General features: G+C 42.4%; 1 protein-coding gene across 1 annotated transcript in view; it reads right to left on the bottom strand.

Moving 5' to 3' along the window:
• ARHGEF4 (Rho guanine nucleotide exchange factor 4) overlaps window positions 1–16,953 on the bottom strand; it is a 217,267-nt gene that overhangs the window by 180,805 nt on the left and 19,509 nt on the right. Inside the window, exon 2 of the mRNA XM_040074006.2 lies at window positions 5,826–5,906. Within this exon, the coding sequence (XP_039929940.1) occupies window positions 5,826–5,906 (81 nt within the window). The remainder of the gene's footprint in view (window positions 1–5,825; window positions 5,907–16,953) is intronic.

The raw sequence follows: 16,953 nt of genomic DNA, 5'->3' as shown, positions 1-16,953 counted from the left end.
ATTTATCATGTTTTACTTTTGGAAACACTGCTATTGAATATTTTAGATCCCTCTGAGAGCTCAAGGCATAAGTTTAAAAAAAAAAAAAAAAGTATCAGCCATGAAGGATAGTTTAAAACATATTTACATGTTATAATAGGCCAAATTTTTCCCAGTATGTGTATAAGACAATGAGAATATTTTTGGTTTGCCTTTGCCTATGCACCAAGGCAGTTCTAACTGCTTGCAAGCTCAAGCTTGTACACGTTCATCTGTCAGCACCAAACCTGCTTTGATCATCACTTCTCCTGTCCACTGTACCAAGTCTGCCTTGCAGAAGTAACCTGCAAAAATCTCTTTCCAACCAGCAGTAAAAGCAGGGCAGATCAGGTTAAGGGAGAATGCTGTCCCAGAAAGTGCAGTTCAGGCAAGGAATGTAAATGTTTCCAACTGGGAAGATGTCACTGCACCCCAAGCTTTAGGTTGTTTGTGTGTGCCTGGCACTAGTAATTGGGCTGAGAACCAGCTTGATTGTCTATGATTTAGCTGTAAGTCAAGGCAGGACACAAAGCTTTCTTCTGAGTCATTAAGGGTTAGCTACCAGTTTCATAGCCTGCCAGATGCTCCCTTTGGCTCACCACAAAACCAGCTCTTCCCTACAAAGTGTGATACAGACTGAAAATGGTTCCAGGAAAACAGCCACGTGGAATACATTGAATTAGAAAAGCTGTTTTTCTCTCAGCTGTGGACTCAGCTATGGACCAGACCATGCTGGACTGTCCACTGACTTAGAGAGAGTCTCACTCCTTATGTCTTCTCAGTCTTTACTGCTTAACCACGGTCTCCAAATCACAGGTACTAAAAGCTCAGGTGAGTCATAACATCAAGAAAAACAAGACTAAGCCTGTTGTATCCCATCTGCTCCATGCACAGAAAACCAGTTGCACAGCCCCAGGACAGTGAAAGCTGTAGAGTGTTGTGGAAAGCAGCCAACTTCCTTTTTGCTGTGTTCTCCATCTGCCATCTTGCCTTTGCTGCAAATTGATGCTAACAATATTTTATTACTATTTTTTTCTCATCTGAGTGATGTGCTGGTTTCTAGGAAAATCCCACCCCAACAATCTTTCCTACAAATAGAACTTCACTTTAGTTCCCACTTCCTAGGACAGTGTTGACAGACCAGGAATGTAGTAGGTTGCTTCATGTCTTGAAAACACTATTAAAATAATAATACTTAATACTCCTCTCCCAACTATTGTGATGAAACACTGTGTACTAGAAAATAAAGGCTTTCATATATTTGATCTAAGCCATTCAGGATTAAATGAATTCTAGATACTTCCAGTTCAAACTGGAAAATGAATTTCTGGTTTTCTAATTGACTGCATCCACACAGAAAAATATCTCTTCTGTTTCTTTAAACTAAATAGCTTCCAAACACATAATGCTGGGATGCTTCCTCAGGTAAATCACTTTAGCTTTGGACAACTTTTTCCTTGCATAAATCTGCTCTTTTTTTTTTAAATCTTCAAGAAACAGTATCTCCACTTAGATGCTATCTCCAAGTAAGCAACTTCTAATGAAGGCAACATTAATGTTGTCTGTATTACGCATATTTATACCTTGGTCATTTTCAAGTCAGCAGCTGCAGCACAGCTCCTTATATGAATTATTATTCTCCTACTAGTAGTTCAAACTACACTGGTTTGGTACAAACAAGACTGGTTTGGTTCCATTTAAACTCCATGCAATTCTTATTTTAAGTAACAGCATTTGTGTTTCTGCTCCCAAGGATCACAGGTTTTGTAGGTAACATCCACTTGAACAACAGCTAGAAAAAGGAGGATTGAAAAATGTAGAAATAACTTCTCTGCTGTGGACTCCAGGATGGTGTGGATGAATGTAGAAGAGAGATCTCTGAAGCTGGGTTTTAGAAGATGAGGTTTATTGTAAGGGATGTTAGGCCTTGCTCTGAGCTGCCAGGCTGCAGCTCGTGGCAAGGCCTGGGGAGGTGGGGGAAGGGAGAGGAAATTCCCAGAGAGGAAAGTGCTCGGGGAAGGGTGCCAGGCAAAGAGAGCGTCCAGCCCCCTTGGGACCCCTTATCAGGGGGCTTCAAGGTGGGCTGGAACAGGACTTGTGCCAATGGGGTTACAGATACCTGATACTTCAGGGGAGGGTTACAGGTGTGGGATGAACCATACATTGGGGTGAGACAGAACATTCCATTTGACCTCTGGGTCTGGCTGCAGGTGACCTTCAGCTGGTCACATCACTGTTTTCCCAGACATCCAGTAGCTAGGACATCTCAAACATCAAAACTTACTTTCAATTCTCTCTCACTTACAGGTTTCACATTCTCAGAATCTAAGCAATCATATTTATAGGGCTTTCTGGCTTCATCCTCCCCAACAGAAAAACAATCTAAATTTCTCCACAACCTTTTCTCTACCACATAAGCCTATGTGGCTCATCTCTGAGTTATTTCTGAAGCCCTTTCCTTCCATTTCCTGCAAATCAGTGAAAAGGATACGAGATATGATTTCAGGAGACATGAATTTTCCTATAAATTCCACTGATAATCCGCGTTACTCCAGGAAAATTTGCTTGCTTAGGGAGCCCAAAACATAAATGAAACAATGTTTCCAATGAGCCTTAACTTGGGTAAACAGCAAAGGCCCGCGGTGGGTTTGAATCAATAACTAATTTCATTTTGTGGAGAGAGGATCTGTAAAGACTGTAAGCCTAATCCAAAATTTTGAAACAGGACCACTAGAGAGAGGCTCTTAAATCTCTCTGAAGTGGCTGGTGATCTCAGCTGTCATTTCACAGTTTTCTTTTAGGACTCCTATTTTCAAACAGGGACCAGGACTCATAAAATGTTTAGGTTTTAAATATGATGTGCAGCTTTGACCAGAAACAGTGTTCTTCTCCACTCTTGACATGTCAGAAACGTGAGTATTCCTTTTGAGCTCAAGGGATCCTCAACGCTGTTTGCAAGATCTGAACTTGCTTGTAAATCAGCACCTTGTGGATCAGGTAGAGGAAGTGAGCTGAAGCTGCTCAGTTACTGGAACACTGAGGCCCTCACCTTCCCAAACACTTGCTACACCTTTCCAACAGGAAAGGATCATCAACTCTTGTGTTAAAAGCAAACAAAATTTACTTCATTATGTGAAAAACCCCCACACTTTTAAGTCTGTTTGTATGTAGGCAACTCACTTCTGTAACTAGTTTCATGTCCACACTAGCTTGTTTTACTACTTATTTTCCCAGAGAGCAGCAGAAACATTTAAAATCCAGGATGTTTGAAGAGTGGTAGTCTCTCAGACAGGAACTCTTTGAAACCAGTTTTCCCATTCTGCCTTTTCAAAGGTAAGTAAGTATGTCCTGGGTGTTGTCTGATGTTCTGGTTCTTCTGAGGAGAACACAGGAACGGGGATACATTTATGCATCTGTGCCACAAAATTCCTGAGCTTAGGAGAGTATTCACATGTATTAAACTGACAGAGAAAATTGCTGTTTAAATGTCACTCAAATGAAGAGACTGCATATTAATAACTTTGAATTGGTGCTTGCTAGTGTGATATATGTCCTAAAGTTAATTCATGTTAAATGTTATAATATGTAATTCATTCTCTGTAAGATGTAAGTTTTATTTCTAATCGAGTATACAACGGGTTAACTGGGACTGAAACAGCACGAAGGGGGACACAAGGAATTCTTTTGCTAGAGATTGCACGGGAGGGACATGAGAAAACTATGCCAAGAATTACACGAAAAGGGACACGAGAAAACTTCTGCCAGGAATCGTTAGAAGAGAACAAAAACAATGGAAAAGGGAGATGGAGAACCCGGAGAACCGAATGATTTCATCAGATCGATATCTTATCCCTCCCTGCCCGACATTAACATCTCTACACTGTATCCGGACAGAGCAATCAAGACATTGTTCTCCGGCACAAATCCATTCAACTCCACCAGAACCCGACCATGAATATCTAATGAAGCTACCTCAGAAGGGGGAGTCTTAGAGTCCCAATTTTTCCTCAGCGAACCAGTGTATAAAAATCGACTGCCTCAGACCAAAAATGTGAACTTGGGGGGTGACAGACTGACAGAGTGTGTTACCGTGTTCACCCAGTGCCGAAACCCCGGGGTTCAACGCTGTCCTTTTAATTGTGGCTATCGGAGACTGTTATTTTGTCTCAAAATAAAATTCTAAATTTTGATTTCTTGAATTTGGTCTATTGTATTTATTACACTAGGAAAGGCCATAAGCAGGCCAAGAGACCACCAGCAGCACTGGCTGGCAAGCCTGCCTCTTAATCCTAGCCATAATTCAGCAAATAGGCTTATTTTTTTCATTTTTAGTTGTGTTCTAAAATGGACTTCTCAACTTAAGTCTCCCTGCAAGACTCCCAGTGAGAACTGTACACAAGTGCAGGTACAGCCCTTCCACCTCCTTCTCCTCCCCAGACAGAGCAAATTCCCTTTTAAGAGGAGTCAGTTTTAGCTACAGAGAGTGTGAACTCCTCCATGGGCAGGAAGGGAACATGGCAGAAAGGAACTTCCCTGGCCAGACGCTTTTATGGCCCCACTTGCATCACCACATTCATTTTGTGTGCTGTAAAGTTCCTTTCTTTCAAATAAGAACAATGCATAAGATGTTCCTGTAAGTATCCTTTATACCTCGGAAACTTTGCTCCAGTTTATACACCACACTTTTGGCAGCAGAGACAAAAGCCAAATTAGAGAAAGCAGGAAAGATACGCATATGGAAACTGAGGTACTTCATGGCTTTGAGAAGAACAGAGATGTAGTAAATAAGAAGCAGAGAAGACGCAAAATGGAAGAACTGGACCAAGATTTTAAATGGAACAATTATGTGAAAAGACAGAGTAGAGACAAGCTGTATCATAGATATTGCACCTCCCTTCAAGTTTTCCCCAAGGATGATTGTGCCTCCCTGAATCGCTATAATGGAACAGCGAACACAAAGAATGGAAGGCATCTACATCCTATGACAGTGGAGGCACACAAATTACACAGAAAGGTGTGAGTGCTCTGGGAGCATTATGAGCCTTCATAAAACAGGGCTACATAGTGCCACGAAAGTTAATGAAATGAACTAGTAAAACTAGCATCAAACAGGGCTCCAGGTAGAAGGTTTGAGACACTGACACATCCAATTCAATTTAATATGAATTTAAAATTCAATTTAATATGAGTCAGTTCTGGAATCTCATAGTTAGACAGAGGCAAACAAAAGCTAATTCACCATAGCTCATATACATTAAAAAAAAAAAAAAAAAAAAAAATCCACTGCTGCTTTGAGCTTTTGAGCTGTAGTTTTTGTACTGATGTGGGAGACAATCCTAGGAAGGGCTGAACACCTTTAGGTTGTGTTGTCTTCAGATGAATCAATAAATTAACTTTTGTTACATTGTACATAAAATTTATTGTACTGTCATATAATTAAAAACCTATAATAATTCAACATCATAATACGTACGAGGAGTGAGTGAACTTACATTTGTATATTTGGTATTTTCAGAGCTTGATAGAAAAATTATGCTATAAAATTAGCTTTCTACTTAATGGTATTCCAAAATTTCTTTTAAGACAGCTCGCAGCTTTTAAGGCTGGTGTGGACCAGGTTGAAATAGCTTTTTCTAAACATTTTCTTGTGATGCTCAAATATCTCCACATAAAGAAGCCAAAATTTGCTTTAAATTGATAGAACACTGATGACTACAGTCCCTGCAAAGAGCTCTTCTGAACATACCATGAATGAAATGAAATACAATACACCATGAAGTCCCAACTCCAACGGAAGTGGCTCTCACCTCAGTGTGGCACTGTGTCTTCTCAGAAGTACTCTCTCCTGTTTCTCCAGCAGTCCTTCTTACAGCACCTCTTTGGCACTCCTGTGCAGAGATACAGGGAGAAATTTTTAAAAGTCAATTTGACCTTTTGAAAACAAGGAGTCATCCAAACAGTTGCTTTCAGTCCACCTGCCCATGGAGGGGAAAAAAAGCTGTCTTAATTTAACTGAAAACTATTCCTAGAAAATAGGGTTAAAGGAACATCACTCTGGTTGTAAAATGAGGCTCTCAAACATTAATAATCACCAGAATGAAGGTAACTTGTGTGACACTATGTATTTGAATAGAGTCTGTAACTATAGAACATAAATGGATTTTCACAAGTTCCATGCTTCACTCAACACAGGAATGGACAAAGCTCATTTATGACTTGAGTTTATTATTGTTACAAATTATTATTGTTGTTATTATTGCTTATTATTTGGGTTACAAAGAAGAGGGAGCAAGCAACTGTGTTAGGCACCAAAAGAGCCCGGTGTCCATGGAGAACTGAGGGCAGGCTGGTGGGGAATTGCACAGCCCATGCTCCCCTGCCAGCAGCTAGCCACTGCAGAAACGATGGCTTCATTGGGTACCACTATGGATTTCTAGGAGGAAAGAATCTTCTGAGGTTTCTCGGTTTGGCAAACTGACAGGAACTCAGTTCCTCACCTCTTCTGCAATGCCTTTGAGGTTAGCTGGTCTTCCTTTTAGGTTCCTATCCCCCCACTCTTTCCAAATCCATCTGTCTCCAATATATTGTCATCTGGAGATGATGTTCCTGCCAATTGTCTCCTGTGTTTGTCATGATCATCAGACACTGGTCACACAAACTAAGAGGCATCAGGGGTATGTAAATGCCAAGCTCCCAGTCAAAACCTACAAAGAAGGCAACAAGTGGCAGAATGTCTTCAGCCTTGGCAGTACATACCCACCTCTCAGTTCAATGCAACGTCTTCATTAAAACTTTGGCAATAACAAACATTCAGGTTTAACATGAATGGTGTCTCTGGAGGGAGAGGAATTTGTCATAACAAAGAGGTTTTTGTTACTTTTGTGACAGATGAATACAGTGGTGTCCCTTCTCATTTACAATATGAGACATGAAAACATTGAAATAATACTTCAATTGCCAGCATCATCAGGTTCCAGCTTCTCTGAAGTCCAATTCACTTCCACAGTAAGAACTGCTATTAGTGCAGTAGAGATCTCATTGACTTTAGCAGAATTCAGCCTCAACATGAGATGGAGGAGCAAATATCTCTCGCCACAGAAAGTAACAGTATAAATAAAAGGGACACTAAATGAAAGAAACTGCAAAAGAGAAAGTAAAAAAAAAAAAAAAAAAAAAAAAAAAAAAAAAAAAAAAAACCAACAAAACCACAATTAGACTGAGATTAGTCATTAGGGGGTGGTCAGAGCTGCTACTTGTCTCTGTTTGAAAAACACTGAATCTTTTGTTTCAGTCTTCAGTGATTATCTGTACCATGTAACAGCAAAAGCACACATCAGGGCCACAGGGGGTGTGGGATAGGGTAGTGCAGATGGGTGCCGAGTCTCGTAGCTGAGTAGCTCTTTCATCTCAAGGAAAGGCAAAAAAAGTACTTAGCACAAGTAGTTTTGCTCCATTTCCTATATTCTTCATGTATGACTACACCAGGAAGCAGCTGTTATTTTTACTTGTGATCCTACACTAGTGTTTCACCATAGGCTTTTTATATCTAGAAGCGGCTCCAAAGTGCGTCCACATAATTCATAAAGAGAGGAGATGCTGTGCTGAGTAAAAGGTTGCTGAGTCCTCTGCTCTTCTCACCTTAGACTGCACAAAGTGTACCAGATCTGCAATTAATGGAACTCAGGGATAAATTGATTGCAAACACATCATTCAGAGGCATTATTGGATTTTTAAAGCTTAGTCTTTTGCTAATTCAGGAACACAAATAACTAATTGTACTGTGTCTAGCTCAGATTACATCTGAGACTGGATCTTGGGGCAATTGGGAAAGAACACTGCCTTTGCTTTTATTGTGGGAAGCATTCCCTAAGCATAATGGCATTGGAAATGGCTGAAGGGGATTGCATCTGGTTAGGGAGGAAGTTACAAGCATAATAATTAGCATCAAATTAGCTGCTGTCTCATCCTGAGCCAGGCAAGCCCATCACATTCCTTTTCACAGCTGCCCTCTGGTGGAAGGCTCTGCAGAACAGCCCCGAGCAGGAAAACCTTCGTGCTGGTTGTATATGGTTAATTTGCGATTTAAGCCAGGAAGGATCAAATTAGGATCAACATACCCCGAGCAGATCCCCCTGCCCAGAGGCAAGAGAGCTTTTTGAGGCTGAGCTCGAGTGGTTGACACCCCTTCAGTACAGCAGCTCTCTTTATGTGGTCACCAGGTTTCTGACAAAGTGGTTTCAGCACTTGCTGTATTTATGGTTAGTACTTCTAAAACTGACCAGGACCATGTTTGCAATACCCTGATGCAAGTTTCCAGATTAATCAGAAAGGTGTTTTCTAGTTGTAATTACTATAGTAATTAAATAGATTTATTTTTTTTCTTCTTGCCTTCTCTCTGAGTTTGGCTACATGCTGGTAGTATCTCCAGAGAGACTGATGGAATCTTTGATTGGGCAGCTCCATGCTTGGTGCCCTATGCTTGAATCACTTGCCAGCCCATCCCCAGCTTTTGCACACAGATGATGGTTATGAGGTTGTGTCTCAGGAAAACCACAGGAGCTCAATCCATAACAGAGCGAATGACAAAAACCAGGATAGAAGTCCTGTCCAGGGGCATGCCAGGTCTGCAGGCAAAAGTCATGGCCATGCAAGGTGAAGGAATGAGCATTCAGGACAGCAAGGACAGGTAAACAAGCAACAGGCTCAAACATGGCACACATTTGAGAGATTCGGCTGTGTGGGGCAAGAAGTAATTTTCAGTCTCCTCATTTTATGATTCTACACATTTTCACTCCACTAGAAACATGAAAGAAAAACACCAACAACACCTCCCTGTTCTTCCTTTCTCCCACTCCCACCCCTAAAGAAAGAGCAAGCCAAGACCAAGCAAAACAGAGGAAAATACTGAGCAGTGAAGGGACAGCTTAAATGGCACTCAACATGGCAGGAGGAATCACAGACTCACTCTGAGAAGGGATCCTTCAGTGGGATCCCCCTGCCCACCATCACATCCTGCTGGATGCAGGATGAATCCTGGTGCACCCAACCAGAGCAGCCCATTGGCAGGGTCTGCCCTGCTCCTCTACTTCCCTGGAGAAACACCCAAGAGGTTGGTGGGAACTACATGCCTTGGTTTTGCTGTGCAAAGCAAAAGGAAAAGTGACACTGTTGGTCTGTCTCAGGTTGTGGCTCCAGTCTTGGTTCTTTAACTGCTGTGGATGGGAGAGCATTGTAAGCTGGAGTAAGGGTGTGGGAATGGTCTTGGTGCACTCAGTGAGGAGCTGTCACTTTAGGGTCCTACCATGGTGCTGCCAGGGGTGCTGTGTGTGCTCCTGGAGAAACTGCTGGGGCCAAGACCAGGTTTAAGTGTCTGTGGCTTTGCAGCAGCAGAGATAGAGGCTTGGGCCAGAGTTTTACCCATGGAACGAGATTTCCATCTGTCAAAATCATCTCATATCCAGTTTTCCTCCTGCTTAGCCAAGGGACAGGCTGTTGAAGGGTTCTAGTATGTCTTTTATCATTGGTGCATCTTAGAAATGGGCATTATGTTGTATGTGTGTCACTTGTCTCTCACAGAGCTTCCTGGCTCCATTTTCACCCAGGCTAGCTCGAGACAAGCAGCAGAAAAAAGAGCTTCTCTGGGTCCTAAAAACCCTGGAGCTGGTCGAGAACCTTTCCCTTAGCACAAGAGAGCAAGACCCCATTGGTGGCAAAGGAAGTGATCTGGGGGCGAAACCAAGGATTTTATTCAGTCTTTGTTAGGTCCTGTTCACACCTCTGCCCTGTCCACACCCCCGCCCTGTCCACTGCACGAATCAAGCCCACCGCCCAGCCTCATGGCCTGGCTTATCTGCAGGGGACGGGCTAAAGGAGGGGACAAGGCAACACCCAATGAGAGATAAGGTGGGTGTGGAACAGGGTTGGAGGGACATTCAAGGGAACCTATGGGAAGCATAAAGGGAGGGATCTTCTCGGCCCTTGCCCTATCATTCAATGTCCTTTACCCAAACCCTCCAGAAGCTGGGTGGAACAGCCAAATGACAGACAGGGCCCGCAGGAGGGGACTGGGCGGAGTGTAGGAGGATGGGCAGGGAAAAGGGCAGGGACAAACCTCGGGATATAACAGTTTCCAGGAGAACAGGGGGGTACAGGACAAGTAATTCTAAAATCCAATATAAAAATAAAATACAATATGAAACCAAATAACACACAGCAACATATGTGTTTATTGAAGGACAGAAAGACTGCCAGAATAAAGAGGGAGGTCAGTGTTTAGTTTTGAAGATGGAGAGCCTGGTTTGCATTGCTGTCATCAAGTCACCAGCAGCGCCACAGCTCCTGTCCTATGTCCTGGTGGTGCACTGTCCCCCTGCACCACCACAAAGCCCTGAACTGTGCTGAGAACTGGGGTCCGAAAGCTCGCTTATATTCCTACACCAAAAATGTATAAAAGGAGCACCACATCTCCTCTCTTTATGAATGGTATGGAGCCCCTTTGGCATCAAGACATAAAATGCTTACAGTGAAAAACTACTGAGGATCACCAGTAAAAAGTAACACAGTTCTTATGTGTACACACAGTTCCATACAACTGGATGGGTGGAGCGAGGTGGAGCTGAGATCAGGCACAGCTTGGGAAGTGGGACAGTGAGATGTGGGCAGCAGCACCCTCTGTATTGTTGGCCACTCTCCAGCCACTTCCCACCACACACATTTATGTGCCTGATTAGTGTTCTTGCAGCCTTTATATGCAGGGCAGATAATGAACTCTGCATTAGATCACAATCTCTTCCATGACTCCTCCAATCACACACACATCCCTGGGTTATCTGACTGCCCTTCCTGCACAGACAGCGTTAATGACACTCATCCAGAGCCTCTTCCCTTCACAGAACCACTTGTGTCACCTGTGTTCTGGATCAGCAGGGACACTCCCTGTCCTTGGCCTGCTTAGCTTTAACAGAGAAGAGCAAATTCCAAGCCATATTCCTGCAGCCTTCTCTCAACTGAAATTGAGCAGTTCCACACTGAGCTGGCTCCTCCACCCAATAGCACTGGTGCTTAACAGTCTCTGAACCTTTGACAGTTCCCTGGGTGCTTCCACACTCGCCTCCCCAAACATATGGATCCTGGCTGGGGCTGTGAGTAGGGCTTTGTTTTCTTGCCCCTGTTGTTTACAGAACTGCCTTTCTTTGCTCCTTTGCATTTGCAGGCACTGTGCATCCTTGGGGTTATGAGTGTCGTGGGAGTTTCAGTGAGAGAGATTTACTGTAGAGATAGAAGGATCCTGTTTGACATCACAGACCCCAATGATGATTTTCAGTAGTATTTCTTCATGATTTAAATTGTACTTGGGCATTTTTCATAGAGAAAGGATTTCTAGTCCATTACTTTCAAAATATTTCAATAAATCTCTCTTGAGATATAAAACACATATGGAAGTTTATCAGTAAGACGTAAATCCTCTATTTGTCTGCCGTGCCTTCTGCCTGACTAGAGGTGGGATGAGGATTTGGTTCTTTAAAAAGCTTTTCAATAACATTATGAGATGATAAAGACACTTAGTGGTTTGTATTATTTCTATTTTTCATATTGGTATTATATGGAGAGGTTTCAAATAAGCTGTACCTAGGCATTGACACAAACCTTTTTAAATCTACACACATAATTCTGTAACGTATCAACAAAATTCCCAGATGCAGAAAGCCTGTAGACCACAAACAAGGCAAGAGCACCAAGAATGGAAAGCATATTTTTCACCACATGTTTTCAGCAGAATCAAAGGGCATGACTCAGTTTCCCTTCGGTTCTTGGGAGCACAAAGGACCCTGGTTTGCAAGTTGAGCAATAAAACAGCCTCCAGTCCCACACTCACAGCACCACCACAATGAGCCCTTCATTAGTCGCCACTTCCCGTCAAACTGTTAAAGGGGACACAGGTTTACCAAACAGCTAATCCTTGATAATGAAAGGTTTCCAACAAAGCTGCCTTTCCAGGGAGTCTGGGCACTTTCACATTAGCAAGAAATGAATAGACAAAGTGGTTCAGGAAACATGCCAAACAGTAGCTCATGCATTGAAACACAAAGACCTGCAGTCTTCAGGGAGATAAAGAAAAATTACAGTAGTGTTTTGCGTTCCTTCTTGTCATCATAATTACTTTCTGCTTCACTTTCTTTCATATTATTTAATGAATAGCCTTCCAACTACAGAATATATACACACTTGTCTGTTAAGTTTCATTTACAAATACAAATCAGTTTCTGGAGTACCTTATCCCACTCTCCATGTGAGCCAGGTTCCCTCTTTTTCTGTGGGCCTCTTCTGGATGTATGCCACTTTTCTTACTGTCAGTCCCTATGCAACTGTAACATCATTGACTGCCACCCCTTCATTTCTCCAGGGTTTTGTTTTAATTTGGTATTTAACAAGTCAACAATTGGTTCTGTTCCTCCTGGGATCTATTTTAAGGCAGCATTGTTTAGTCAGATGCCATTAGACATTTAAGATCCAAGATAAGTATTTTTCCTTTAAAATTGTAAAAGCAGCGCATATTTGGATTTAGGTAAAGAATGTCAGGATTAACATCAAAGCATTAAGTATAAGGGTTATGGAAACAGCTTTTCTTTTCGACGGAAGGTCATGGCAAAACAAATTTGGGGTAGCTGAAGAACCAGTTCACAAGGACAGAGGAGCTGTAGGGTGAGCAAGTTTGAGTGTGGAAACACAAGCTGTATGTAATCCTGGGTGCACAGTGGAGCCCTGGGAGGGACAGTGGCACCCTTGGTCACCTTCCCTGCTGCTGCTCAAGGGAGCAGGAGGAGAGCACATCTTGTGTGTGTTGTACCATCTCACAAAAGACAGCCACATTCAGGAAGCAGTACTGGCCATTCCTGACTTACCCATCCTTTCATTTTTTCTCTCCAAAGGAATATGAAGGTGCTGTTGACTTCACTGGGAGCACCTGTCCCTCACTCTTGTGTGCATGGTGGGGCAGAGGAAGGGAGCTTGTTGGAAAGGAGAGAAGTGGTGTAAGTCAGCGCTGAAGGCCCTTGAGACAGTACTAGGCTGACACCTGATGGTTCAAGCTCAAGTCAGAGGACGATTATGCTACTGCTCTTGCTGCCTGCTGACAGCTCCACTTCCCATGGCAGTAACTTTAAAGAAGGGGCTGTTATGTCAGCACCCATCTGGGTCTAACCAGTTTATATTCCAGCAGATTTAGGCAGATCACGGAGATGAGCTCCCCAAGTCCCTCCTTGGAATTCCTGCCAATGCCTGGGTGCCAGTAGCCAGCAGAGGGCAAGCTGCCCCCACTTCATTCCCTTCAAAAATATCTGAGCGGTTTTGGAACTTGGTCTGGGAGATGATGCTGACCCACCAATGCTGGGAAAGAAAGATGAACCACACACCAAACATCTCTCCAAATCAGGCTTCTGGAACAACTGTTTCAATGGAAATAGTCCTTTATCTTTCAAAAAAAAAAAAAAAAAAATCCATTCTTGTGAGACAAAAGTAACAAACCTCATTTTTTATTTTCTAAACTAAGTTGCTAAGTCTTGCAGTGGAAGGCTACTGATGAAACCTGCTTGAAGCTACAGGTACTGGAGGTCTGTGCTCTCTGTGTGATGCATGAGAGGTTTTTGTGCTGAGTGACCAGCCATTATATGGTGCTGGTGAGGATGTGAGGCTTTGCCAGGAAGCACAGATATTTTGCCAAGAAAACTCCAGCTTGTGGTCAGGTCTCTCAGGTGAGAGCCTGGTTTTGTGGCAGCTTGTTGATCTCTGGGCTGAATTGCACCCACTGCCTGCAGATGTACAGGCACAGTCTGTCTGCTCAGTCTCCACAGTGACGTGGGACTGCACTCTCTGGACAACAGGGAGCAGCCAGGGGAGTGCACCACCATGCGTCCAACCTGCTGTTTTGGGGGTGCTCAACTGGCCTGTACCATGTCCATCTCTGAGAGGGTCAAACTTATCAGCAACCACAAATGCATGTCGGCTTCCTCTCAGCCCATCCATCTTTTCCCCAGAGCCTTATTGACTCCTTTGGGTGAGTCTCACAAACTCAGCTGAGGTGCAGAGGAGCTGCTGAACCCTTTCCTTGTGGCCTCCTTCTGCAAACTGCTTGGGACTCACATGCTGGAAACTAGCCAGCACTTTTCAACTCTACATCCCTTTCACTCCCACCCATGATGAGCATTTGGAAATAGTGGAACATCTCTACTTCATGACAGAGATGTACAAAATTGCATTAGTGCTTTGACTGAAAATACAGCAGAGAGAAAATAGGGTAGCTATAGGGTAGCTCAGGCTGCTTGAAAACACCCCACGTTCCAACCAAGACTAATACATCCTTGCCTTAAAAGTCCAAGACAAATAAGTGAGAGTTGGGTCTCAAATCTTCTACAAGATTTTCTACTTGTGGGGGGAGCATATAAATCACTTTGAAGATGTAAGGACTATGTCTGAGCAAAGAATGTAAAATAAAGCTTGCTATCAGAGCAGTGTAATTTCTACAGCCCTTACAGCTCTCTGAAGTTGACCATTTGCCCTGTTGGAGTCCTCTCTTCCTTGTTTATTTGTCACAGTAAAGTAATTGAACCAAAGAAGTTATATCATTTTCTCTCTTGGACTAAATGAATGGATAATCCTCATTTGCATTTGGCAGGCTAACACAGACCATTCACAAGTCTTGACAGATATTGCATATAATGGTCTCTGTTTTGTTCAGCTCCACTGTCCAAATGTTGAAAGAGTCTCTGCACATTACACTCTTTTACTAAAAGACAAAAGCTAAACTGTAACTGAGGTTTCACATCTATGCAGCATCTCTGTGCTCTGCTATACAACAGCCTTTTCCCCAAGAGACAGAACTGATGAAGCCTGGCTTCCTACAGATTTTTGCCCCCTAATACACCCTTTCTCACCGCAGTAGCTCTGTTCCCACTCATAAATGCTGACTGACCAGTTGGGGCTTGTCAATAAAAGCACACATTTGGAGAATTCCCTTGCTAAGAGCACTAATTTGAATATTCTTGGATTACTTAACAGCCAGTGTTTATAAAACTTGCAGAAAGCTTTGATATTCTACTACCTCTCTTTTAAATTGGGTAAAAAACTGTCAATAGTTTCAAAAGCTACATGCAATGAGACAGACAGACATAGACCTCTCAAGTGCCTCATTTTATTAGGAATTAAGCTAAAAACTTTCTAAAAAGTGATTTTTCAAGTTCCTCAGGACTGTAAAAGATGATCTTTTGCCATTTCAGGAGATGGAGTGTAAACTCTGATACTGGGTACCACTGCATTCCCCCAGTGCCCATTTTGGGATAGTCAGGACTCCCAATAACCCATTCCTTTCACAGTTGTGATGGCAGCAGAGATTAAGCTTACATGGCATGCACATAAAGACAGAAACATATCTGTACCCTCCTGGGATGCAGATTTTGATAAAAGCTATTCCAACCCAACATGGGAAAAGAAAATCCTACTAAACTGAGCACTCAAACACTTTCAATAAGCGTCACTAAATGATTGGGAAGCTTGGCAGAGCAGAAAGTGTTGTACAACCATCTGTAAAGTATGTGTGTTGTGCTTAATATGTGAATTAGAGAGGTTGGGCAGTGGCCATTTCCAATACATAAAATTTTAATCTAGGTGCTGTGGAGAGAGAGAGCACTGGATTCTTAGGGATTCTCTTTGTCAAATTTGTCTTTGTCAAATGGTTGAGGGAGCTAACTTTATACATCTTCATATATTTTCTCCAGTGTCTACTGCAAAACCTCACTCTGAACTATTATTTTACACAGGTATGCTGCAGACATCAGCATGTAATGAAGAATCATCAACAAGGTATAAAAAATATCAGTATGCTCACCAGACACAGGCTTGTTGCAGAACCTTCCAGGTCAGTGCTGCAAAATTACATCAAATGTAATTCAAAGTCTCAACAATGAAATAGATCTAAGGCTCTTCTGAGAATTACTTTCTACGCTTCAAAATATTTTCATCTGGATGGTGATGATTAAGATTTGTTTCCTGATGTATCTCCTGCTGTACAATAAACCAGAAGTCTTTAATGGATGGTAAATCAGTGTTTGGAAAGCAGATTCCCCATTCTCTTTGCAACACAGTGTGAATAATTGCATAGATGCTAGCTGCAGCATTCTTGCTACAAACAAGCAAATATAATATGAAATGTGTGCTTTAGCAATTCACCCTCCAAAGGTTGAGCTCAGGTTTTCCTTATTATAATTTGAAGTACCTCATATATTTTTACATACTGTCTACAGTACAAAGCCTCAGAAAATGTTTCTCCAGGAAAACCCTGGTGAAAATATTAGTTTAATAGCTTCATATATGTAAATTTTAAAGAAATATATTCTACAGATTATGCATCTTAATTATGATCCCAAATTTACAATGAGACACTCCAGTGGCAACTAAGAGTGGGTATGAAATTATTCATCAATTTAACCTAACCCAGAAATTTCTAGTATTTGTTTCCTCACTGTTCTTCATGCAATTCCTCTTCCCTGAATTCAAACCATAGACCACTTCTTGTTTTATTTTAGAGGGAGACTGAAGGTGACATTCTTGTGTCACTGGATCAACAAGTAGAAATTGTAGGATCCACCTACAGTGCAGTCACACTGCTCAGCATCCTGACTTGCCACCTAAGTTCAAAACTAGTGGACAAATTCTGATCTGAAATCGTACTGGATTAGGTAAAGTACATGATGGGATCACAGCTTCTCCAGGGATCTTTCACTGTGTCATCTGAGGAGAGACAGGAGCTGAGTTCAGGCAGTGAGAAAAAAAATGCCTTAGGTGTCCCAGGCTAGCACAGCACTGAGGGGGTGAGGAATCTAAAGCCATGCACTTTGCCCTCACTGAGGGACACTGCAGTGGAAAGATGAATAAGTTACACCT

The sequence above is a fragment of the Hirundo rustica genome, chromosome 10, assembly GCF_015227805.2.
Source record: "Hirundo rustica isolate bHirRus1 chromosome 10, bHirRus1.pri.v3, whole genome shotgun sequence".
Classification (NCBI taxonomy): Eukaryota; Metazoa; Chordata; class Aves; order Passeriformes; family Hirundinidae; genus Hirundo; species Hirundo rustica.
This window is presented reverse-complemented; position numbering and strand designations above follow the sequence as displayed.